Below are 25,065 nucleotides of genomic sequence, written 5' to 3'. Positions count from 1 at the left end.
AACAACTAAGAGCTTTGAAGAGTGATGCTCAACATCTCCGCTGTATCGGTCCCGGGGCTGTACCGCATTGTAAGAGCGTGAAGCGAACTCATGCACATGCACAGATACTGTGTGTGACTGTGCGAGAGCAAAGTCTGACATCTCGCACATTGTAATATATGCAGCGCTGCACGAGGCAATATCATTTCAGTCTACCTTAAAACTTCTTATGGATGAGTGGCAGTATTGAGTAGCTTGGATGAATAAGGTGCCCAGAGTAAACTGGCTGCAACTCAGGCCCAGAAGCTAAGATATGCATATTATTAGTAGATTTGGATAGAAAACACTCTGAAGTTTCTAACACTGTTTGAATGATGTCTGTGAGTATAACAGAACTCATATGGCAGGCAACAACCTGAGAAATAAATCCAACCAGGAAGTGGGAAATCTGAGGTTTGTAGTTTTTCAAATCTTGGCCTATCCAATATGCAGTGTCTGTGGGGTCATATTGCACTTCCTAAGGCTTCCACTAGATGTCAACAGTCATTAGAACCTTGTTTGAGACTTCTACTGTGAAGTGGGGGAGATGAAGAGCTGATTAAGTGAGAGGACTGCCAGCACGGCATGAGCTTCAGATATGCACGCACCCGTGTGAGGTAGCTGAGTTCCATTGCATTTCTAAAGACAAAGGAATTCTCCGGTTGAAACCTTATTGCAGATTTATGATAAAAACATCCTAAAGATTGATTCTATACATCGTTTGACATGTTTCTACGAACTGTAATGGAATTTTTTGAGTTTGGCCTGCGCATCGTGAATTTGGATTTGTGAACTGAAGGCGCGAACAAAAAGGAGGTATTTGGACATAAAGGATGGACTTTATCGAACAAAACAAACATTTATTGTGGAACTGGGATTCCTGGGTGTGCATTCTGATGAAGATCATCAAAGTTAAGTGAATCTTTATAATGCTGTTTCTGACTTCTGTTGACTCCAACATGACGGATATATGTATGGCTTGTTTTTAAGTCTGACGCCGTACTCAGATTATTGCATGGTGTGCTTTTTCGGTAAAGCTTTTTTGAAATCTGACACAGTGGTTGCATTAACTTTTTATGGATAGGGGGCAGTATTTTCACGGCCGGATAAAAAAAACGTACCCGATTTAATCTGATTATTACTCCTGCCCAGAAACTAGAATATGCATATAATTATTAGCTTTGGATAGAAAACACTCCAAAGTTTCTAAAACTGTTTGAATGGTGTCTGTGAGTATAACAGAACTCATTTGGCAGGCCAAAACCTGAGAAGATTCCAAACAGGAAGCGCCCTCTCTGACCATTTCTTGGCCTTCTTGATCATCTCTATCCAAAACAGGGGATCTCTGCTGACATTTTCTAACGCTCCCATAGGCTCTCAGAAGGCGCCAGAACGGGGAATGATGACTCTGCAGGCCATGGCTGAAAAACAGTAGCGCATTTGGATAGTGGTCGATCAGAGAACAATGAGACTGGGGGCACGTGCACGAGCCGACACCATGTTTTTATTTTTTCGTCTTTGAACGAAAACAGGGTTTCCCGGTCGGAATATTATCGCTTTTTTACAAGAAAAATCGCATAAAAATTGATTTTAAACAGCGGTTGACATGCTTCGAAGTACGGTAATGGAATATTTAGAATTTTTTTGTCACGAAACGCGTCGGGCACGTCACCCTTCGTCACCCTTCGGATAGTGTCTTGAACGCACAAACAAAACGCTGCTATTTGGATATAACTATGGATTATTTGGAACCAAACCAACATTTGTTATTGAAGTAAAAGTCCTGGGAGTGCATTCTGAAGAAGAACAGCAAAGGTAATCAAATTTTTCTTATAGTAAATCGGAGTTTGGTGAGGGCCAAACTTGGTGGGTGTCAAAATAGCTAGCCTGTGATAGCGAACTATCTACTCAGAATATTGCAAAATGTGCTTTCACCGAAAAGCTATTTTAAAATCGGACACCTCGATTGCATAAAGGAGTTCTGTATCTATAATTCTTAAAATAATTGTTGTGTTTTTTGTGAACGTTTATCGTGAGTAATTTAGTAAATTCACCGGAAGTTTTCGGTGGGTATGCTAGTTCTGAACGTCACATGCTAATGTAAAAAGCTGGTTTTTGATATAAATATGAACTTGATTGAACAAAACATGCATGTATTGTATAACATAATGTCCTAGCAGTGTCATCTAATGAAGATCATCAAAGGTTAGTGCTGCATTTAGCTGTGGTTTTGTTTTTTGTGACATTATATGCTAGCTTGAAAAATGTGTGTCTGATTATTTCTGGCTGGGTACTCTGCTGACATAATCTAATGTTTTGCTTTCGTTGTAAAGCCTTTTTGAAATCGGACAGTGTGGTTAGATAAAGGAGAGTCTTGTCTTTAAAATGGTGTAAAATAGTCATATGTTTGAAAAATTGAAGTTTTCGGATTTTCGAGGACTTTGTATTTCGCGCAACGCCCATCATTGGATATTGGAGCAGGTGTTCCGCTAGCGGAACGTCTAGATGTAAGAGGTTTTAAGGAGAAGTTTATCTAAATTCCATGCCCAACACTTGTATTTTCATCAACATTTATGATGAGTATTTCTGTAAATATATGTGGCTCTCTGCAAAATCACCGGATGTTTTGGAAGCAAAACATTACTGAACGTAACGCGCCAATGTAAACTGACATTTTTGGATATAAATATGAACTTTATCGAACAAAACATATATATATTGTGTAACATGAAGTCCTATGAGTGTCATCTGATGAAGATCATCAAAGGTTAGTGATTCATTTTATCTCTATTTCTGCTTTTTGTGACTCCTCTCTTTGGCTGGAAAAATGGCTGTGTTTTTCTGTGACTAGTTGCTGACCTAACATAATCGTTTGGTGTGCTTTCGCTGTAAAGCCTTTTTGAAATCGGTGGGATTAACAACAAGTTTATCTTTAATACTTGTATGTTTGAGGAATTTTAATTATGAGATTTCTGTTGTTTGAATTTGGTGCCCTGCACTTTCACTGGCTGTTGTCATATCGATCCCGTTACCGGGATTCCAGCCATAAGAAGTTTTAAGAGCTTAACAGACACTTTTATTCAAAGTGACTTAAAGTGGAATTGACGGCATTTTAGCAACATGAAATTTTGTTAAAATCTGTTCATATACACCCCCAGAAAGAATATTACACTTTTTTCTGACATGCGAGCACTTACAGTACATATGTTCACGTTTTCATTAATTCATAGAATGTTTACGGAATGACCTAGAGTAAGGCATTTGTGAAAATTCTAGAGCACTATAGAGTGGAAAAGCGAACCATGTCTTTGGACAATTAATAGACACTGCAGTAAATAAAACCTATTAAAAACATCTGTCTCTTCCAGGACCGGAGTCTACGCAGACTGGTGCGCTATAGCCAATCAGAGCTACAGTAGGCCTTCATGGAAACAAGCCATTTGCTACACAGGCCGGCCACCATTCACTTTGAACTGGACTGTGTGTTTACAGGCAGTAGGACCTGCCATCCTTCACTTTGAACTGGACTGTGTGTTTACAGGAAGTAGGACCTGCCATCCTTCACTTTGAACTGGACTGTGTGTTTACAGGGAGTAGGACCTGCCATCCTTCACTTTGAACTGGACTGTGTGTTTACAGGAAGTAGGTAGCAACAGTGTGACTTTAGATCATTTGAACACATTCACAAACAGCCACAAAATACACCTGAATGGATTTCTGCAAAATATCTAAGTCCTCTTAGATTTGGGAACTTCACAGTCCTACTGATCAAACATCCATGAAAAGGTAGGCTCTTTCTCTCCCTCAGTTGCCTATACACATCAACAAAATAAACAACTAATGCTAGCCAAGAGCAAGATGAGCTAAAATCGAATGATCAAACATTAGATAAACCCTCTCAACCTTTTTTCAGCTAGTTCAAAATTGCGCTGATAAATGATGGGGAATTGTAGCCTGCTCGTCCTTCTGCAGCTTGCCTGCCAATGCATGCTTGTCCCAACCCACGTTTTGACAACTGAATGGGAACTTGCCTGCCCGCCCATTTGATTGGTGCCAAATACATTTGTTTGACAACTAAGAGATATACTAACTGTGGATGTCATTTAATAAGTTCAGCATAGCTAGCTAGCTAGCAAAGCGATTTGCGTTTCTTGCTGGCTTACCAAATGGCACCTGCATCTCTAGTTGCAGCCACTAAAAACATTTAAACTCAAAACACATTTTTCCTTTTTTTTACACTGCATGGATCACCACAAAAACTGTCATGCACAAAGTAGATGTCCTAACCGACTTGCCAAAACTATAGTTTGTTAACAAGAAATGTGTGGAGTGGTTGAAAAACGAGTTTTAATGACTCCAACCTAAGTGTATGTAAACTTCCCGACTTCAACTGAATATACATACACATACCTATATAGACACACTTTTGTATTATTCCCCACAAACCCTACCACCCTTCCCCCAATTGGAGTAAACTAATAAACAATAACACTTAGGCTTCTACCTTCAGTTTATACATCTTATACCCATTTTATACATTTTACAGACAAACTATTTTACAATAGTTATATTTTGTTTGTTTTTAGTCCTTCCTTTATTTCTGATGTCCATCCAGTTTGATTTCTATTTGTAACTGTGCTATTTCACACAATTTCTGAACCTATATACATTTTACAGACCCCGTTTTACATTTGTTATCTTGTTATTAATCCTACCCTTCAGCTCCATTCAACCCCTCCCATCTATCTCTCAACACCATTCATTTTGGATTTCTGTTTGCCATATTTCAACTGTGCTGTGATGCTTCACAAAAGTACTGAACCTTTCTATTCTCATTACTTCTACAGACTGTAAATTAAAAATAAACATTTTTGCTAAAATAACTAAAATAATATATTATTGATTGATTGACTATGGCTTTTCAAATCACCCAGTATTGCTATCTGCAGCATTTGTTCAAGGCAAATGTTGCAATTCTTCAGCCATTTCTGGACCTGTGACCAGAAACGAGCTACATATGGACAATACCAAAATAAATGATCTAATGACTCTGCCTCCTCACAGCAACATCTGCAGAGCTGGGAAGATTGTATCCCCCATATATATTTGTTGTATTATTTGTTCTGTCTTTTCAGGTGGATTAAACTGAAATTGCAACCAACTTTCTAAGGTTTGTTTGAAAAATAACAATACTTTGGAGATTGTTTCCTTTTCAAACAACCAAAAGTGAGCAGGTGTATTCTGAATAAAGGGGAAAAGGCCATTCTTGAGCATAGGATGAGACATTCCTACCAATTTACTAGAGAACCAGTTTGGATTTAAGTATAACTTTAGTATGACTGATGCCTTTAGTGAGAGGTCTAATGCTTTAATATTTTATAATTTCTTCCCTCTGAATTCATTTTCGTTATATAAATAGGCCATTTTAATTTTGCCTTCCTCGCCATTCCAAATAAAATGGAATATTTTTTGTTAATATAATTTAAAAATCAGGTCACTAGGTGTACTCAAAACCATAAGCAAATAGGTAAACTGTGATATGACTAAAGAGTTAATCAGGGAGATTTTTCCACAAATAGACAGGTATTGTCCTTTCAATGGTAGCAAGATCTTGTCTATTTTTTCTAACTTTCTATAAAAATGGAGTGAGATCATTTCTTTCTTTTGGGATTTGTATACCGAGTATGTCCACATCTCCGTCAGACCATTTAATTGGTAAACTACACAGTAATGTAAAATTTGCATTTTTTTTGTGATCCAATATGTAATATATACGTAACACTTATCATAATTTGGTTTTAATCCAGAGAGGATAGCAAAAGTATCTAGATCCTCTATGAGGCCGTGTAGAGACTCTAATTGTGGTTTTAAAAGAAAACATGAATCATCAGCGTACAATGACACCTTCGTTTTTAAGCCACGGATTTCTAATCCCTTAATATTATTGTTGGATCTAATTTTAACAGATAAAATTTTGATGGCAATAATAAATAGATATGCCGATAGTGGACAACCTTGTTTTACTCCTCTAGATAGTTTAAAACCTTCTGAGAATTAGCCATTATTTACTAGTTTACACCTAGGGTTACTATACATAACTTTAACCCATTTTATTAGAGATTCCCAAAAATGTAAATATTCTAGGCATTTATATATAAACTCCAGTCGTACTTTGTCAAAAGCCTTTTCAAAATCAGCTGTGAAAACCAGGTCTGGTGTCCCCAATATTTCATAGTGTTCTATTGTTTCCAGTACTTGTCTTATATTATCTCCAATGTATCGTCCATGTAAAAAACCTGTCTGATTAGGATGAATAATATCTGACAATACTTTTTTTATTCTATGCGCCAAGCATTTTGCAAATTTTTATTGCATCACAACACTGAAGTGTAAGAGGCTTCCAATTTTTTTCATGAGTGTATTGATACACCATCCAAAGTGTAATTAAATAACTTCACTATGCTCAAAGGGATAGTCAATGTCTGTTTTTTTTAACCTATCTACCAATAGGTGCCCTTCTTTGCGAGGCATTGAAAAACCCACTTGGTTGTGGTTGAAAACCTCCCTCTTTGTGGTTGAATCTGTGTTTGAAATTCACTGCTTGACTGAGGGACCTTACAGATAATTGTATTTTAGGTAAATAAAAATAAATAAAAAATACTGTTAAACCCATTTATTTCACAAAGAGTGAGTCCCTGCATCTTATTATGTGAATTGTTAAGCACATTTTTACTCCTGAACTTATTTAGGCTTGCCATAACAAAGGGGTTGAATACTTATTGACTTTAGACATTTCAGATTTACATTTTTTATTAATTAATAAAAAATGTTGAAAAACATTATTCCACTTTGACATTATGGGGTATTGTGTTTAGGTCAGTGACAAAAAATCTCAATGTAATCCATTTTAAATTCAGGCTGTAACACAACAAAATGTGGAAAAAGTCAAGGAGTGTGACTACTTTCTGAAGGCACTGTACACACACACACACACACACACACACACACACACACACACACATCATTTGCAGCTGCTGCTCTGTTCTTTATTTTACTCTTATTATCATCTATCCTGATGCCTAGTCACTTTACCCTGCCTTCATGTACATATCTACCTCAAATACCTTATTATTATCTATCCTGATGCCTAGTCACTTTACCCTGCCTTCAGGTACATATCTACCTCAAATACCTTATTATTATCTATCCTGATGCCTAGTCACTTTACCCTGCCTTCATGTACATATCTACCTCAAATACCTTATTATTATCTATCCTGATGCCTGGTCACTTTACCCTGCCTTCAGGTACATATCTACCTCAAATACCTTATTATTATCTATCCTGATGCCTAGTTACTTTACCCTGCCTACATGTACATATCTACCTCAAATACCTTATTATTATCTATCCTGATGCCTAGTCACTTTACCCTGCCTTCATGTACATATCTACCTCAAATACCTTATTATTATCTATCCTGATGCCTAGTCACTTTACCCTGCCTTCATGTACATATCTACCTCAAATACCTTATTATTATCTACCCTGATGCCTAGTCACTTTACCCTGCCTACATGTACATATATACCTCAAATACCTTATTATTATCTATCCTGATGCCTAGTCACTTTACCCTGCCTTCATGTAAATATCTACCTCAAATACCTCGTACCGCTGCACATTGATCAGGTACTGGTACTCCCTGTATATTCTGTGGCTCCACTCTGTGGATTATACTCTGTTTATTTTATTTTATTGCTCTTGTGTTACCATTACGTTTTATTTATTTTTTAATTAACCTCTGCATTGTTGGGAAGGGCTCGTAAACTAGCATTTTACGATAACGTCTACACCGGTGCATGTGACAAATACAAGTTTATTTTATTTGCTTCTCCATTCAGAACTCCCTTCACTCTCTCATGCACGCAGGGTTGGGGAGTAACGGATTACATGTAATCCGTTAGATTAAATTAGATTACCAAATTAACTGTAACTATCGTCCGTTACGTAACCCGGCTAAAATATTGTAATCAGATTACTGATACCTTTTGAAGGACTAGATGATTACCTCTAGGGTTACTTTTGAAATTCAGAAAGGATGTGTTCTGTTTTTCTCAATGACATTGAAATCAGCATTGAAAAAAATAACAAGTTTAAGTTTGTTCCGCTTGAGCGAGTTTGACCACAAATTAGAGACCACCATGATGACACATCATTTGATGAATCAGGGGAAAATAGGTTCTTGTAGTGCAAGTTATGTCTTCCAATGGCGCGACTGCTGTGTGCATTTTTATTTTACCTTTATTTAACTAGGCAAGTCAGTTAAGAACAAATTCTTATTTTCAATGACGGCCTAGGAACAGTGAGTTAACTGGCTTGTTCAGGGGCCAGAACGACAGATTTTTACCTTGGTAGCTCGGGGATTTGATGTTGCAACCTTTTGGTTACTAATCCAACACTCTAACCACTAGGCTACCTGCGCCCTAAAATTCAAAGATTACAAGACCGTCTTGAATAAACGTTTGGAGGTAAGGACGACAGCAGTGGTGTAGTTTATGGGTGATAAGGATATGACTTAGGCCCATTATTGTTATCTTTCATAGAAATTATGTAAAACACTCTGCTGCGCTATCAATTATTCGCGCCTTACGGAGTGTGGTTGTTGTGGATGGCTGTTCACAAATGCATAGGTGTATTTTATCCCAATAATAATTTCAGATGAAGAACTGTAGACTAAGCTGCCTACCAATCATTGTTTATGCGACCTATGGACAGCCAGTGAAAAATGCGATTTTGCAACAGTTGCAATAGTGGGGATGCCAGCGTAAAGAATTAAGGTTTGAGGAGTTCCTCCCCTTTAAACTCCTCAAATACTGTCAAAAACAAGTTTAACTTCAGAAGACCATCAGTAGGGCGGTGATTTGTGCTGATTAAAAAAAGCCTAACGGACACATGCTTAAACTCAAACACTTTTTGATAGACTTCAACAGCTGCAAATTATCGAGATATCAAAATGTCAGACGTTATATGATGTTACCAACAAAAAACGTAAACAATAGACCACATAACAAATGCAACATGGCATTCATTTTTCATTTCAATTCAAATTGCACTTTTCAGTTGTGCTCAAAGCCATTTCATGAGAGCAGCATTTTTTTTTTTTTAACCAATGGGACCATGACATAAACAACAGAGTTGGCTAATAAATCCTTAGGTTTGGGGTTATGTTCAGGTAAAACTATTAGACTAATCAATATTTCCATATTTCCTATTCTTGAAGATCAAGGGGTATTAAATTCATTGGAATGACTAGAAATCAGACGGACTTTGTTTCTTTTTAATGTAAATATATAGCCTAATTGTTTTACATAACCCATAAAGGAAAATGCAACATCCATTTATGGCCAGCTCTAACATAGATTAATCCTGTAATAGATGCAGATCAATTGGTAATATTCATGTTGTCACATCCTGGCTAGTATAAGGGTTAATTAGTATTGTAGTTTGGTCAGGACGTGGCAGAGGGTATTTGGTTTATGTGGTTTGGGGTGGTGTTTTTTCTAAAAGGGCAGTTGATTTAAGTATTCCGGGGTTTTTGGGTACTGTTCCTTGTTTACGTATTTCTATGTTGATCTAGTTAGTTGTATGTCTATGGTTGGTTAATTGGGGTGGACTTCCAATTGAAGGCAGCTGTGTGGTGTTGCCTTTGATTGGAAGTCCTATATTAGTTGGTTTGTTTGTCTGTGTAATTGTGAGAGATTGTTCTGAGTTTAGCCTTGTGCCTTGCCAGACTGTGTTGTTTGTGAGTTCGTTCCGTTTTGGTGTTCACTTAGTTTGTAAATAAATACACAAGATGAGCGTCCACATTCCTGCTGCGTTTTGGTCCTCCTTAACCAACGACAACCGTGACACATGTTTGTCTTCTTCTAATGCCTCTTAAGGGGAAAGTAATCTAAAAGTAACAGAATGTAATCAGATTACGTTACTGAGTTTTTGGGGTAATCCAAAAGTTACGTTACTGATTACAATTTTGGAGAGGTAACCTAGTAATTGTAACGGATTAGATTTAGAAATTAACCTACACAACCCTGCACGCACACACAAACACACACAAACACACACACACACACACCTATTCCTATTCCTGTTGGAAAAAAGCATTTCTTGTTTCAATTTACCAAAAATGTAGTTAGCACAAATGTTGACAGCTTTACTTTTTAACTTTTTCAAAATGAGCTACAATCTCAAAGCAAATACTATGTTGAATTTAAATATAAATATTGTTCAATCAAATAAAGCCTTACTTTTTTTTAACGGTGTAAATTGGTTAAATTATTGCTGGAAACGAATGGTGACAACCAACCCCATAGTGTGTGACAACCAACCCTTCTATGGGGTTGGTTGTCACAAGCGGACAGAGTGTATTTGATGGCTCATAACTCCATGTTGGAATTAGACGAGACTTGTAAGATATACTGGTGCTGAGAAATAAACACATTAGTAAACAGTGTGTGTTGACCAATCCCGGTCTCTCTACTTGTTCAACAGTTTGAGTCTGATGCAATGCTGTCTAACTTACTTGTTGAACAGATTGAGTCCGATGCGGTACTGTCGTCTCTGCACCACGTCATTGTTAAAGGCGGGGCTATCCCAGCTTTGTCTGCTCTCTCTCTGATAGGTCTGTTTTCCGAGCGGTGGGAGGGGCTCCCGGAGGCTGTCGCGTGATGAGGACCCGGAGGAGCAGTTGATGGTGTCGTTAGAGTTGGTGGTGGAGTTGAGGGAGTCGTTGTCTCCATCCGAACAGCATACCTGCTCCAGGCCACCAGGGGGCAGTGTGGTGGATGAGGAGGAAGACAGAGGGGTGAGGGGTTGTCCCTGCGGGGACTGGGAGGACGAAGAGGGAGTGTCGGGGTACGGGTGGTGGGGGTGCTGGGGGTGGTGGGGGATCTGATGGTGGTGGTGTAGGATGGTGTGGTAGGGCAGGTGGGAGGGAATGGCCGAGGGGTGGGGGCGGTGAGGGAGCACAGTACGAGTCTGGCCTTGGGCCTGGGGGTGTGTGGGGACAGAGCGCCCGTTGGGGTGGGGGTTTGGGTGGGGGTTGTGTTTAATGGTGCCGTGAGGCGACCTCCCTTCCCCTCCTCCTCCCCCACCTCCCCCTGGCTCTGTCTCGTAGACCAGTCTACCTATCGAACCTCTATCCGAGCGGTCACTCATATCAACAGAGCTGTCGCTAGGAGGATCGATAGTCAGCAGGGGCAGGTGAGCTCCTCTCAGGCTGTAGTCTCTACACTCTGTACAAGGGGTGCTGCGTCGGCTGTTACTGCTGCCCCCTCCCTCTGTGTCCCGGCTGTCTTCGCGCCCCCCCACCCCAACGCCACCCACTCCAGGGCTCCAGTATTCTGTGTCGGTGCTGCTGGGGCCGCGGTCCAGGGACAGGGGCGAGGAGGGGTCATCAATGTAGAGGGTCACGTCGCTGTAAGAGGTGGCTATGCTGTCCTCATGCATGCTCTGTCTTTCTCCTCCTCTTCCTCTTCCTCCGCCCCTCTGTCTGTCTCCCTCCCTCGGTCTCCAAACACACTCTCCAAAGTCGTCTGCCACCACACCTGTCTCGCCTCCGTCACCTTCCTCCTCCTCCTCCTCCTGAGAGTCTTCTACACCAGACTGACAAGTCAAGACGTCATCGATGGAGTCAGCCAGGGACTTCACCTACAGCACACGCGCAGGGTGGAAAAATACAGATGTTGGATGTAGTGATCATAATATAATAGCTATATCTAGATACTGGACCTACAATTGTTTATAAGCAATCCTACAAGAGGTTTTGCAGTGATTTCTAATTCAAATATGTGAAAAAAAATATGTGTTGGTCTGATGTGTAATGAGGAACAACCTGACGCTGCAATTGAAGCATTTATGAAACTGCTTCTTCCGGTTACTGATAGGAATGCACCCATCAAGAAATGGACTGTTAGAACTTCCAAATCCCCATTGGATAGATGATGAATTGATGAATTGAAAAAACTGTATGGCTGAGAGGGATGAGGCAAAGGGAATAGCAAATCAGACTGACAACACAGCAGACTGGCAAACATACTGTTAACTGAGAAATCACATAACTAAATTAAACAAAAACAAGAAGAAACTGTACTATGGAACAAAGATTAAAAAATATATATAAAGAATGATAGTAAAAAGCTCTGGAGTACCTTTAATGAAATTCTAGGCAACAAAAAAAAACTAAACACTTTGATATTTCCAACCACTTTAATAACTTTTTTGTTGATAAGATTAGCAAACTTAGGCATGACATACAAACAAGAAGCACTACACCTTCATATTTATGCATATCAGACCAAATAATGAAAGACAAAGCACTGTAGTTTTGAGTTGTACAAAGTTGCTGTGGAGGAGGTGAACTGTTTTTGCTATCTATAAATTTGGACAAGCCACCTGGCACCGACAACCTGGATGGTAAATTGTTGAGGTTGGTAGCAGAATACATTGCGATTCCTGTTTGCAACATCTTCAATTTAAGCCTAAAAGACAGTGTGTGCCCTCAGGCCTGGAGGGAGGCGAAGGTCATTCCGCTACCTAAGAATAGTAAAGCACCCATTAATGGTTCAAAGAGCCGACCAATTAGCCTGTTACCGGTGCTTAGCAAACTTTTGGAAAAAAGTAGTTTTTTTAATGGAAGCCTCTCTAATTCAAATTTGGTTGAGTGTGGTGTACCGCAGGGCAGCCGGCTAGGGCCATTATTGTTTTCTGTGTTTACTAATGACCTTTCACTGACTTTGAATAAAGCCTGTGTGTCTATGTACGCTGACGACTCAACAGTAGACAAGTCGGCTACGACAGTAAAATAAATATCTGAATTCTTTAAATAACTTGGATCCCCAGTCAGTTTTAGAAATGGGTAACTACAAATAGGCTGGTGCTTAAATATCTCAAAAACTAAAAGTATCCATTTTGTTTTCGACAAATCCCTCGCCCAACCCTAAATGTAATTTAGATCTAGTATTGAATAATGTGGCGATTGAGACAAGTTGAGAAGACTAAACTGCTTGCTATTACCCTTAGATAGCAAGCTGTCATGGTCAAAACATATAGACTCAATGGTTGCTAAAATGGGAAGTGGATAGTCCATGATGAGGCACTGCTCGGCCCTTCAACGAGGCAGGTCCTACAGGCGTTAGTTTTGTCGCACCTGGACTACTGCCCAGTTGTCTGGTCATGGGCGGAAAATAAAGACATGTATTCCTCTGTCAGTGACATGCATGTCATTTTCTCCTTGCTCAAAGAGACTGACTGCATCACTATTGGTCTTTGTGCGAGGTATTGATGTGTTGAAGGTACCGAACTGTCTGCTCAAGCAGTTGGCACACAGTTCAGACACTCATCTGTACAACACAAGACATTCAACCAGAGGTGTCTTCACAGTCCCCAGGTCCAGAACAGAAGCTGGGAAACGCACAGTATTACATAGAGCCATGACTACATGGAACTCTCTGCCACCCCAGATACCTCAAGCTAGCAAAATAACACCTTACGGCACGACGGGGACTGTGAAGAGACACAGACATTTTTAAATATGATGTATTGTATTATGTATTGTATTATGTATTGTGTTTTGTATTGTATTATGTATTGTATTATGTTGTGTATTATGTAGTGTATTATGTACTGTATTATGTGTTGTAAAATGTAGTGTTATGTATTTTATGTTTTCTATTTGAGGTGTTTGGTTCTTTTTTTGGACCCTCCCGAGTGGCGCAGTGGTCTAAGTGCTTGAGGCGTCACTACAGACACCCTGGTTTGAATCCAGGCTGTATAACAACCAGCCGTGATCGGGAGTCCCATAGGGCAGTGCACAATTGGCCCAGCATTGTCCGGGTTTGGCCGGTGTAGGCCGTCATTGTAAATAAGAATGTGTTCTGAAAAAAACTTGTTAGGGCTAGGGTCTAGTTTCCTGAATTTACGCCTGACTGACATGCCCAAAGTAAACTGCCTGTTACTCTGGCCCAGAAGACAGGATATGCATATAATTGGTAGCAGTTTCTAAAACTGTTAAAATAATGTCTGAGACTATAACATAATTGATAAGGCAGGCGAAAATCCGAAGAACATCTGACCAGAATTTTTTCTTTCAGCTCCCAGGTTCTTATTATGGAAACCTATTGCTGCTTTATATCTCCATCACCCAAATTGCAATTCCTATGGCTTCCACTAGATGTCAACAGTCTTTATGCAAGGTTTCAGGCTTCTTTTTTGAAAAAAACAAACAAGTATTTGGAGTTTTTGTAATTGGACCACCTGAAGCAAATCAGTCTTTTGGCGCGCGAGAGGGAAGGATGCGTGGTTACAAATTTCCCTTTCCTATTGAACATAGTACTTTCCGTGTGAAATATTATAGTTTATTTACATTTTAGACTACGTGAGGATTAAATAGAAATATCGTTTGACTTGTTTGGACGAAGTTTACCGGTAGCTTTTCGGACTGCATGTTGAACGAGTGGATTACTGAAATCAATGGTGCCAACTAAACAGACTTTTTGGGATATACAGAAGGATTTTATCGAACAAAATGACCATTCATGTTGTAGCTGGAACCCTTGGGATTGCAAACAGAGAACAATCTTCAAAGGTAAGTGATTTATTTAATCGCTATTTGTGATTTTATGAAGCCTGTGCTGGTTGAAAAATATGTTGATGTGGGGCGCTGTCCTCAGATAATCGCATGGTATGCTGTCTTTTTTCAAATCTGACAACGCAGTTGGATTAACAAGAAGTTAAGCTTTTAAACGATATAAGACACTTGTATGTTAATGAATGTTTAATATTAGGAATATTTATTTGAATTTTGCACCCTGCAATTTCCCCGGATGTTGTCGGCAGGTGTCCAGTTAGCGGAACACCTAGCCCTAAGAAGATGTTTAACTGGCTTAAATAAAAGTTAAATAAAAAATAAATTGTATTGTATTTAGTAGTGTATTATGATATGTATTACAAAAAAAATAATATAATAAAATGCATGAAATGTATGCATTCACTACTGTAAGTCGCTCTGGATAAGAGCGTCTGCTAAATGACTAAAATGTAAATGTATATAGTGTATTATGTAGTGTATTATATAGTGTATTATGTGCAGTAGTGTATTATGTATTGTATTATGTATTGCAGTGTATTATGTAGTGTATTAAAAATTGCATTATGTCAAATATTATGTTATGCATTATGTAGTGTATTACGAAGTGTATTATGTAGTGTATTATGTATAGTATGATGTACAGCAGTGTTATGTAGTGTATTAAGTATTGTATTATGTAGTGTATTATGTATAGTATTATGTACAGTAGTGTATTATGTAGTGTATTATGTTATGTATTATGTTATGTATTATGTAGTGTATTATGTATAGTATTATGTACATAGTGTATTATGTAGTGTATTAAGCACAGCAGTGTATTATGTACAGTAGTGTACATATTATGTAGTGTACTATGTATTGTTTTATGAAGTGTATTATATCTAAATCAAATCAAAGTTTATTTGTCAAGTGCGCTGAATACAACAGGTGTAGACCTTACAGTGAAATGCTTACTTACAGGCTCTAACCAATAGTGCAAAAAAGGTATTAGATGAACAATAGGTAGGTAAAGAAATAAAACAACAGTAAAGAGACAGGCTATATACAGTAGCGAGGCTAGAAAGGTAGCGAGGCTACAAACAGACAGCGGTTAGTCAGGCTGATTGAGGTAGTATGTACATGTACCTGTAGATATGGTTAAAGTGACTATGCATATATGATGAACAGAGAGTAGCAGTAGCGTAAAAGAGGGGTTGGCGGGTGGTGGTTGGGACACAATGCAGATAGCCCGGTTAGCCACTGTGCGGGAGCACTGGTTGGTCGGCCCAATTGAGGTAGTATGTACATGAATGTATAGTTAAAGTGACTATGCATATATGATAAACAGGAAGTAGCAGCAGCGTAAAAGGAGGGGTTGGGGGGGGGGCACACAATGCAAATAGTCCGGGTAGTCATTTGATTACCTGTTCAGGAGTCTTATGGCTTGGGGGTAAAAACTGTTGAGAAGCTTTTTTGTCCTAGACTTGGCACTCCGGTACCGCTTGCCATGCGGTAGTAGAGAGAACCGTCTATGACTGGGGTGGCTGGGGTCTTTGTCAATTTCTTGGGCCTTCCTCTGACACCGCCTGGTGTAGAGGTCCTGGATGGCAGGCAGCTTAGCCCCAGTGATGTACTGGGCAGTACACACTACCCTCTGTAGTGCCTCGCAGTCAGAGGCCGAGCAGTTGCCGTACCAGGCATCGATGCAACCAGTCAGGATGCTCTCGATGTTGCAGCTGTAGAACCTTTTCAGGATCTCAGGACCCATGCCAAATCTTTTTACTTTCCTGAGGGGGAATAGGCTTTGTTGTGCCCTCTTCACGACTGTCTTGGTGTGTTTGGACCATTCTAGTTTGTTGTTGATGATGTGGACACCAAGGAACTTGAAGCTCTCAACCTGCTCCACTACAGCCCCGTCGATGAGAATGTGGGCATGTTCGGTCCTCCTTTTCCTGTAGTCCACAATAATCTCCTTAGTCTTGGTTACGTTGAGGGATATGTTGTTATTCTGGCACCACCCGGCCAGGTCTCTGGCTTCCTCCCTATAGGCTGTCTCTTCGTTGTCGGTGATCAGGCCTACCACTGTTGTGTCATCTGCAAACTTAATGATGGTGTTGGAGTTGTGCCTGGCCATGCACTCGTGGGTGAACAGGGAGTACAGGAGTGGACTGAGCACGCACCCCTGGGGAGCTCCAGTGTTGAGGATCAGCATGGCAGATGTGTTGCTGCCTACCCTCACCACCTGGGGGTGGCCCGTCAGGAAGTCCAGGATCCAGTTGCAGAGGGAGGTGTTTATTCCCAGGATCCTTAGCTTAGTGATGCGCTTTGAGAGTACTATGGTGTTGAATGCTGAGCTGTAGTCAATGAATAGCATTCTCACGTAAGTGTTCCATTTGTCCAGGTGGGAAAGGGCAGTGTGGAGTGCAATAGAGATTGCATCATCTGTGGATCTGTTTGGGCGGTATGCAAACTGGAGTGGGTCTAGGGTTTCTGGGATAATGGTGTTGATGTGAGCCATTACCAGCCTTTCAAAGCACTTCATGGCTACAGACGTGAGTGCTACGGGTCTGTAGTCATTTAGGCAGGTTGCCTTTGCGTTCTTGGGCACATGGACTATGGTGGTCTGCTTGAAACATGTTGATATTACAGACTTAATCAGGGACATGTTGAAAATGTCAGTGAAGACACCTGCCAGTTGGCCAGCGCATGCCCGGAGCACATGTCCTGGTAATCCGTCTGGCCCTGCAGCCTTGTGTATGTTGACCTGTTTAAAGGTCTTACTCACATCGGCTATGGACAGCATGATCACACAGTCGCCTGGAACAGTTGATGCTCTCATGCATGCCTCAGTGTTGCTTGCCTCGAAGCGAGCATAGAAGTTATTTAACTCGTCTGGTAGGCTCGTGTCACTGGGCAGCTCGCGGCTGTGCTTCCCTTTGTAGTCTGTAATAGTTTTCAAGCCCTGCCACATAAGACGAGCGTTGGAGCCGGTGTAGTATGATTCAATCTTAGCCCTGTATTGACGCTTTGCCTGTTTGATGGTTCGTCGCAGGGCATAGCAGGATTTCGTGTAAGCTTCCGGGTTAGAGTCCCGCACCTTGAAAGCGGCAGCTCTACCCTTTAGCTCAGTGCGAATGTTGCCTGTAATCCCATGGCTTCTGGTTGGGGTATGTACGTACAGTCACTGTGGGGACGACGTCCTCGATGCACTTATTGATGAAGCCAGTGACTGATGTGGTGTACTCCTCAATGCCATCGGAAGAATCCCGGAACACAATGTATTGTATTATGTATTGTATTATGTATTGTAGTATGTTATGTATTATGTATTGTATTATGTAGGGTGTTATATATTGTATTATTTAAGGTATTATGAGTAGCCTTGGCCGCAGCTAACTGGGGATTCTAATAAAATACTATTAAACACTACAGAAAGGTAAGCCACACAGGATGGATAAAGACAGACAGGTAAGCCACACAAGATGGATAAAGACAGACAGGTAAGCCACACAAGATGGATAAAGACAGACAGGTAAGCCACACAAGATGGATAAAGACAGACAGGTAAGCCACACAAGATGGATAAAGACAGACAGGTAAGCCACACAAGATGGATAAAGACAGACAGGTAAGCCACACAAGATGGATAAAGACAGACAGGTAAGACACACAAGATGGATAAAGACAGACAGGTAAGCCACACAAGATGGATAAAGACAGACAGGTAAGCCACACAAGATGGATAAAGACAGACAGGTAAGCCACACAAGATGGATAAAGACAGACAGGTAAGTCACACATGGTGGATAAAGACAGACAGATGAGACACAGAGAAGTGAGTAGAATGTAGAATGGTCCTTTTCATGCTGAAAAATTGTGTGACTTGCTTTAGCTGGCCAAAATAATTTGTATGTTGTCGAAAAAGTTTAGAAGTTGAAATTGCTACTGTTGAAACTGAGGCTAGTTGTAGTTGTAGATGTAGTCACTGTATCACAGTAATTTGATAGATTGAGAATGTGAAAGCAAGTCGGATTCATTATTTACAACAAGAAAAGGTACATTCTCTTAAGAGGTTGTTTATGGTTACTGTCTGGATGTATATTTTCTGGCATGGAAAAAACTTGTAGTGGTACGCCCTGTTACAGACACTCATAGGGCTGGTTTCCAGAACACAGATTTAGCCTACAGTACTCCTGGGCTTAACAGAAAATCTCCACCATTAATATGTGTCTGGGAAACTAGCCCATAGTTTCCTCCCTTTACTGCAAAATAATTCAATCTGACCTAAATATCACTTACCATTAAAATGCTTGACTTCTGACCAAGATAAATGATCTTACTGCAGCCAAATTCCTCTCACCTGTTTGGAGAAGGTCTCATCCAGGTGTGTGTACTCCTCTATGTCCCCCTGGCACAGTGGAGGAGACCCAGCCTCCATCTCTCCATCCCCAGGCTGCCCCCTTCCAGGGTGGGGGTACTGCTGTCCCCCCTGCCCCAGGGGCTGGCCCTGTCCCTGGGGCTGGCCCTGGCCCTGCCGCTCGTCGAAAGAGTACTGCAGTCTCATGTTGGACAGGATGATGCGCCGAGTCATCCTGCTCTCAGAGGCAGAGCTTCTCAGCCGCTCAAAGTTCTTGTTCATGCGGTACTGACGGAATGCCGTCTGGATGGTCCGCGCCGCCCGCCGACTCAGGAAGTAACCGCCATACTTCCTCTCCAGCATCTCCACCTGACAGGAAACAGGAAGTGAAGATGACCAATGAGAAAGTGGAGAGGACCAATGAGAGAGTGCAAGAGGAAGTGGAGAGGATCAAGGAGGGAGGAGGAGGAAGTGGAAAATATCATCCAGAGAGTGGGAGGAAGTGGAAAGGACCAATCGGAGAGTAGGTGGAAGTGGAGAGGACCCATGACAGAGTGGGAGGAAGTGGAAATAACTAATTAGAGAGTAGGGGGAAGTGGAGAGGACCAATGACAGAGTGGGAGGAAGTGGAGGGGACCAATGAGAGAGCTGGAGATTAGGGGAGCTTTTTAACCCTATTGAAATTGGTCATCTCTATAGCCTCTGTTTTGTAAATATGTTATTTTGTTTCTGTTGGAAAGGACCTGACCCTGGTTCATGTTATGTTTACTAGTTTGTCTTTATTACGTCACACAGAATCAGAATACATAACAATATACACTGCGTGCACAATTATTAGGCAAATTGTATTCCTCGGGATTAATTTTATTGTTGAACAAACACAATGCTCTCAGTCAATCCAAAATGTTATTGAACCTCAAATCTGAATGTTTAACAAAGGAAAAGTGAGTTTTGTCTTTCTCAGGGAAATATATAAGTGTGCACAATTATTAGGCAACTATTAGTGTGCAGAATTATTAGGCAACTAAATTACAAAAATAATTTCTCTCAACTCACTTGTTTATTCTCCATTTTTAGAGTAAGTGTAACAGATAAGTAACACAAAATGACAATTATATAACATTTTTGGCCTTTCAAAAATATTCAGTGACCAATATAGCCACCCTTATTTTCAATAACTGCCATGAGCCTTCCATGCATGGAGTCTGTCAGTTTCTTGATCTGTTCACGATCAATTTTCACTGAAGCAGCAACCACAGCCTCCCAAATGCTGTTCAAAAATGTGTATTGTCTTCCATCACTGTAAATCTCACGTTTGAGAAGGGCCCACAAGTTTTCAATGGGATTTAAGTCAAGTGAGGAAGGGGGCCAGGTCATTATTCAGGCATCTTTGAGGCCCTTGCTGGCTAGCCAAGCAGTGGAGTACTTGCATGCATGTGATGGAGCATTGTCCTGCATAAAGATCATGGCCTTCTAGAATGCTGAGGACTTATTCCTGTACCACTGTTTGACGAAAGAATCTTCCAGAAACTGGCAGTAGGTTTGGGAGTTGAGTTTCAGTCCATCTCCAACCCGAAAAGGTCCAACTACCTCATCCTCAATGATAGCAGCCCATACCAGTACCCCTCCTTCACCTTGCTGGCACCTGACTGAAAGTGGTGCCCTGTGTCCATTACTGATCCAGCCACGGGCCCATCCATTTGGTCCATCAAGAGTCACTTTCATTTCATCTGTCCATAAAACCTTTGAAAAATCTGTCTTCAGGTATTTCTTTGCCCAATCTTGATGCTTCAACTTGTGAATCTTATTCAGTGGTGGTCTTGTTTCAGTCTTCTTGACCGTGTCTCTGAGCACTTGACACCTTGTACTTCTGAACACTCCAGGTAGGTTGCAGTTCTGGAATACGGTGGCGCCGGAGGATAATGGGTTCCTGGTAGTTTGACGTTTAATTCTTCTCAAGTCTTTTGCAGTTAATTTGCGCCTTTTCTTCCCTGTGCGTTTTTTGCGCCCCAGTTGACTATTCGCAACAAAACGTTTGAATGTCCGGTGGTCACACCTCAATAGTTTAGCTATTTAAAGAGTGTCGCATCCGTCTGAAAGGCATTTTACATTTTTGGTTTTTCAGTGTCAGTTAAATTTCTTTTTTGGCCCATTTTACCTGAGTTAATGAGGCTGCCTAATAATTATGCACACCTTGATATAAGGTGTTATTCACTTTCGCCACACCCTCCCTCATTACACAAATACATATCACCTGAAAATGATTAAATCCAATAAGCATTCAAGTTTATATGGTTTGGAGTTCGAAAATGTGAATAGAAACAATGATAAGATCAGAATACTCACTTGCCTAATAATTGTGCACGCAGTGTAGAATACAAAATCAGCCAAGCTGTTTGTACATTACACATGCAATCAGAATTTTATTTTACCTTTATTTAACTAGGCAAGTCAGTTAAGAACAAATTCTTATTTACAATGTTAACCTAGGAACAGTGGGTTAACTGCCTTGTTCAGGGGCAGAACGACAGACTTTTTTAACTTGTCAGCTCGGGGATTCGATCTTGCAACCTTTCGGCTACTAGTCCAACGCTCTAACCACTAGGTTACCCTGTCACCCCATATTGTAGTAAAAAGTATAGACTATAATCTACTGCATTACAAATGGAGAAAACCTTGTATACATTCTTCTTCTGTGAGTCTGTGGAGAGCTCATAGATGTCAGACAGGGCTTTGCACCGCCATAATAATAATAATAATAATAATAATAACAATAACATATCCAATAATATAATAATAATATAATAATATGCTAACCTTCTTGTCCTGTAGATCTGTGGAGAGCTCATAACTGTCGGACAGGGCTTTGCACCTCCATAATAATAATAATAATAATAATAACATATCCAATAATATAATAATAATATAATAATATGCTAACCTTCTTGTCCTGTAGATCTGTGGAGAGCTCATAACTGTCGGACAGGGCTTTGCACCTCCATAATAATAATAATAATAATAATAATAATAATAACATATCCAATAATATAATAATAATATAATAATATGCTAACCTTCTTGTCCTGTAGATCTGTGGAGAGCTCATAACTGTCGGACAGGGCTTTGCACCGCCATAATAATAATAATAATAATAATAATAATAACAATAACATATCCAATAATATAATAATAATATAATAATATGCTAACCTTCTTGTCCTGTAGATCTGTGGAGAGCTCATAGCTGTCGGACAGGGCTTTGCAGCGCTTGTTGTCCTCCTCCTCCTGCTTTCGGAGCGCCAGGCTGGCAGGCTGGTGCCGGGTCCTCTGGGTCCAGGCCAGTGAGGCAGGACTGGGGGGGGCCACCGGGGGGCCCTGGGGGTGGTGTTGGGAACGGGGGTCTGGTGGGCCGGGGCCACTGCTGTAGCGGTGATCAGAGCTGCTCAGGTAGGGCCCCTGGCTACAGGTGCTGTCGGAGAAACTGACTGTGTCACCACGTGGAGTCTCTTCCACACTGGGGGGAAGGGGGAGGGGGGTAGAGAGAGAGAGAGAGAAAAGAGGACAGTATATTTAACTACTGTGACCAGTGAAAGAGAGGGTAGGGAGGATATCAGAGGATAACCTCAAATCTCAAATAACCTCAAATATAGTGCTTGACCTGGGGTATCATTATAGTGCTTGACCTGGTATATCATTATAGACATGGGATATCATTATAGACCTGGGATATCATTATAGACCCAGGGTATCATTATAGACCTGGTATATCATTATAGACATGGGGTATCATTATAGACCTGGGGTATCATTATAGTCCTGGGGTATCATTATAGACCTGGGGTATCATTATAGACCTGGTATATCATTATAGACCTGGGATATCATTATAGACCTGGGGTATCATTATAGTCCTGGGGTATCATTATAGTCCTGGGGTATCATTATAGACCTGGGGTATCATTATAGACCTGGTATATCAATATAGACCTGGGATATCATTATAGACCTGGTATATCATTATAGTCCTGGGGTATCATTATAGACCTGGGGTATCATTATAGACCTGGTATATCATTATAGACCTGGGGTATCATTATAGTCCTGGGATATCATTATAGACCTGGGGTATCATTATAGACCCGAGATATCATTATAGACCTGGGGTATCATTATAGACCCAGGGTATCATTATAGACCTGGTATATCATTATAGACCTGGGGTATCATTATAGACCTGGGGTATCATTATAGACCTGGGGTATCATTATAGACCCAGGGTATCATTATAGACCTGGTATATCCTTATAGACCTGGGGTATCATTATAGACCTGGGGTATCATTATAGACCCAGGGTATCATTATAGACCCAGGGTATCATTATAGACCTGGTATATCATTATAGACCTGGGATATCATTATAGTCCTTGACCTGGGGTATCATTATAGACCTGGTATATCATTATAGACATGGGGTATCATTATAGTCCTTGACCTGGTATATCATTATAGACATGGGATATCATTATAGTCCTTGACCTGGGGTATCATTATAGACCTGGGGTATCATTATAGACATGGGGTATCATTATAGACCTGGGATATCATTATAGTCCTTGACCTGGGGTATCATTATAGACCTGGTATATCATTATAGACATGGGGTATCATTATAGTCCTTGACCTGGGATATCATTATAGACCTGGGGTATCATTATAGTCCTTGACCTGGGGTATCATTATAGTCCTTGACCTGGGGTATCATTATAGACCTGGGGTATCATTATAGACATGGGGTATCATTATAGTCCTTGACCTGGGGTATCATTATAGACCTGGTATATCATTATAGACATGGGGTATCATTATAGTCCTTGACCTGGGATATCATTATAGACCTGGGGTATCATTATAGTCCTTGACCTGGGGTATCATTATAGTCCTTGACCTGGGGTATCATTATAGACCTGGGGTATCATTATAGACATGGGGTATCATTATAGTCCTTGACCTGGGGTATCATTATAGACCTGGGGTATCATTATAGACATGGGGTATCATTATAGTCCTTGACCTGGGGTATCATTATAGACCTGGGATATCATTATAGACCCGAGATATCATTATAGACCTGGGGTATCATCAACATATGTGGCTTAAGAAACAACGTTCATGAAATCGCTAGTAACAGATAATATCCATATACTGACTATCTCTGAAACTCACTTAGATAATACCTTTGATGATACTGTGGTAGCAATACATGGCTATAACATCTACAGAAAAGACAGAAATACCAATGGTGGAGGTGTTGCTGTTTATATTCAGAACCACATTCCTGTAAAGATTAGAGAGGATCTCATGTTAAATACTGTTGAAGTAATATGGCTACAGGTTCATCTGCCTCACCTAAAGCCCCATTCTGGTGGGAAGCTGCTATAGACCACTAAGTGCTAACAGTCAGTATCAGGATAATATGTGTGAAATGATTGATAATGTATGTGATATCAACAGAGAGGTATATTTTCTGGGTGACCTAAATATTGACTGGATTCATCAAATTGCCCACTCAAGAAAAATATTCAAACAGTAACCTGGTTCAGGTTATCAGTCAACCTACCATGGTATTTCTTTATTTAACTAGGCAAGACAGTTAAGAACAAATTCTTATTTTCAATGACAGCCTAGGAACAGTGGGTTAACTGCCTTGTTCAGGGGCAGAATGACAGATTTGTACCTTGTCAGCTCTGGGATTCGAACTTGCAACCTTTCGCTCTAACCACTATGCTACCCTGCCGCCCCATTTAGAAACTGCACAGGAATTAAATCATCAACATGTATTGATCACATCTTTACTAATAGAAATCTGCTTTAAAGCAGATGTAGTGATCACAATTTAGTAGCCATTTCTAGGAAAAGCAAAGTTCCAAAGAATGGGAATATAGTGTATAAGAAGTCATACAATACATGTTGTAGTGATTCCTACAGTATGTTGCAGACCCTGCCATTTAACACATTTATGAAATTGCTTATTCCAGTTATTAATAGTATGCACATATTGAGAAA

General features: G+C 40.4%; 1 protein-coding gene across 1 annotated transcript in view; it reads right to left on the bottom strand.

Moving 5' to 3' along the window:
- LOC115166452 (IQ motif and SEC7 domain-containing protein 2) overlaps window positions 1-25,065 on the bottom strand; it is a 201,460-nt gene that overhangs the window by 23,012 nt on the left and 153,383 nt on the right. The window contains exons 5-7 of the mRNA XM_029720352.1: window positions 22,212-22,515; window positions 19,005-19,370; window positions 10,601-11,727 (exon numbers count right to left, since the gene is read on the bottom strand). Of these exons, the coding sequence (XP_029576212.1) occupies window positions 10,601-11,727; window positions 19,005-19,370; window positions 22,212-22,515 (1,797 nt within the window). The remainder of the gene's footprint in view (window positions 1-10,600; window positions 11,728-19,004; window positions 19,371-22,211; window positions 22,516-25,065) is intronic.

Source organism: Salmo trutta, chromosome 28, assembly GCF_901001165.1.
Source record: "Salmo trutta chromosome 28, fSalTru1.1, whole genome shotgun sequence".
NCBI classification, from domain to species: Eukaryota; Metazoa; Chordata; class Actinopteri; order Salmoniformes; family Salmonidae; genus Salmo; species Salmo trutta.
This window is presented reverse-complemented; position numbering and strand designations above follow the sequence as displayed.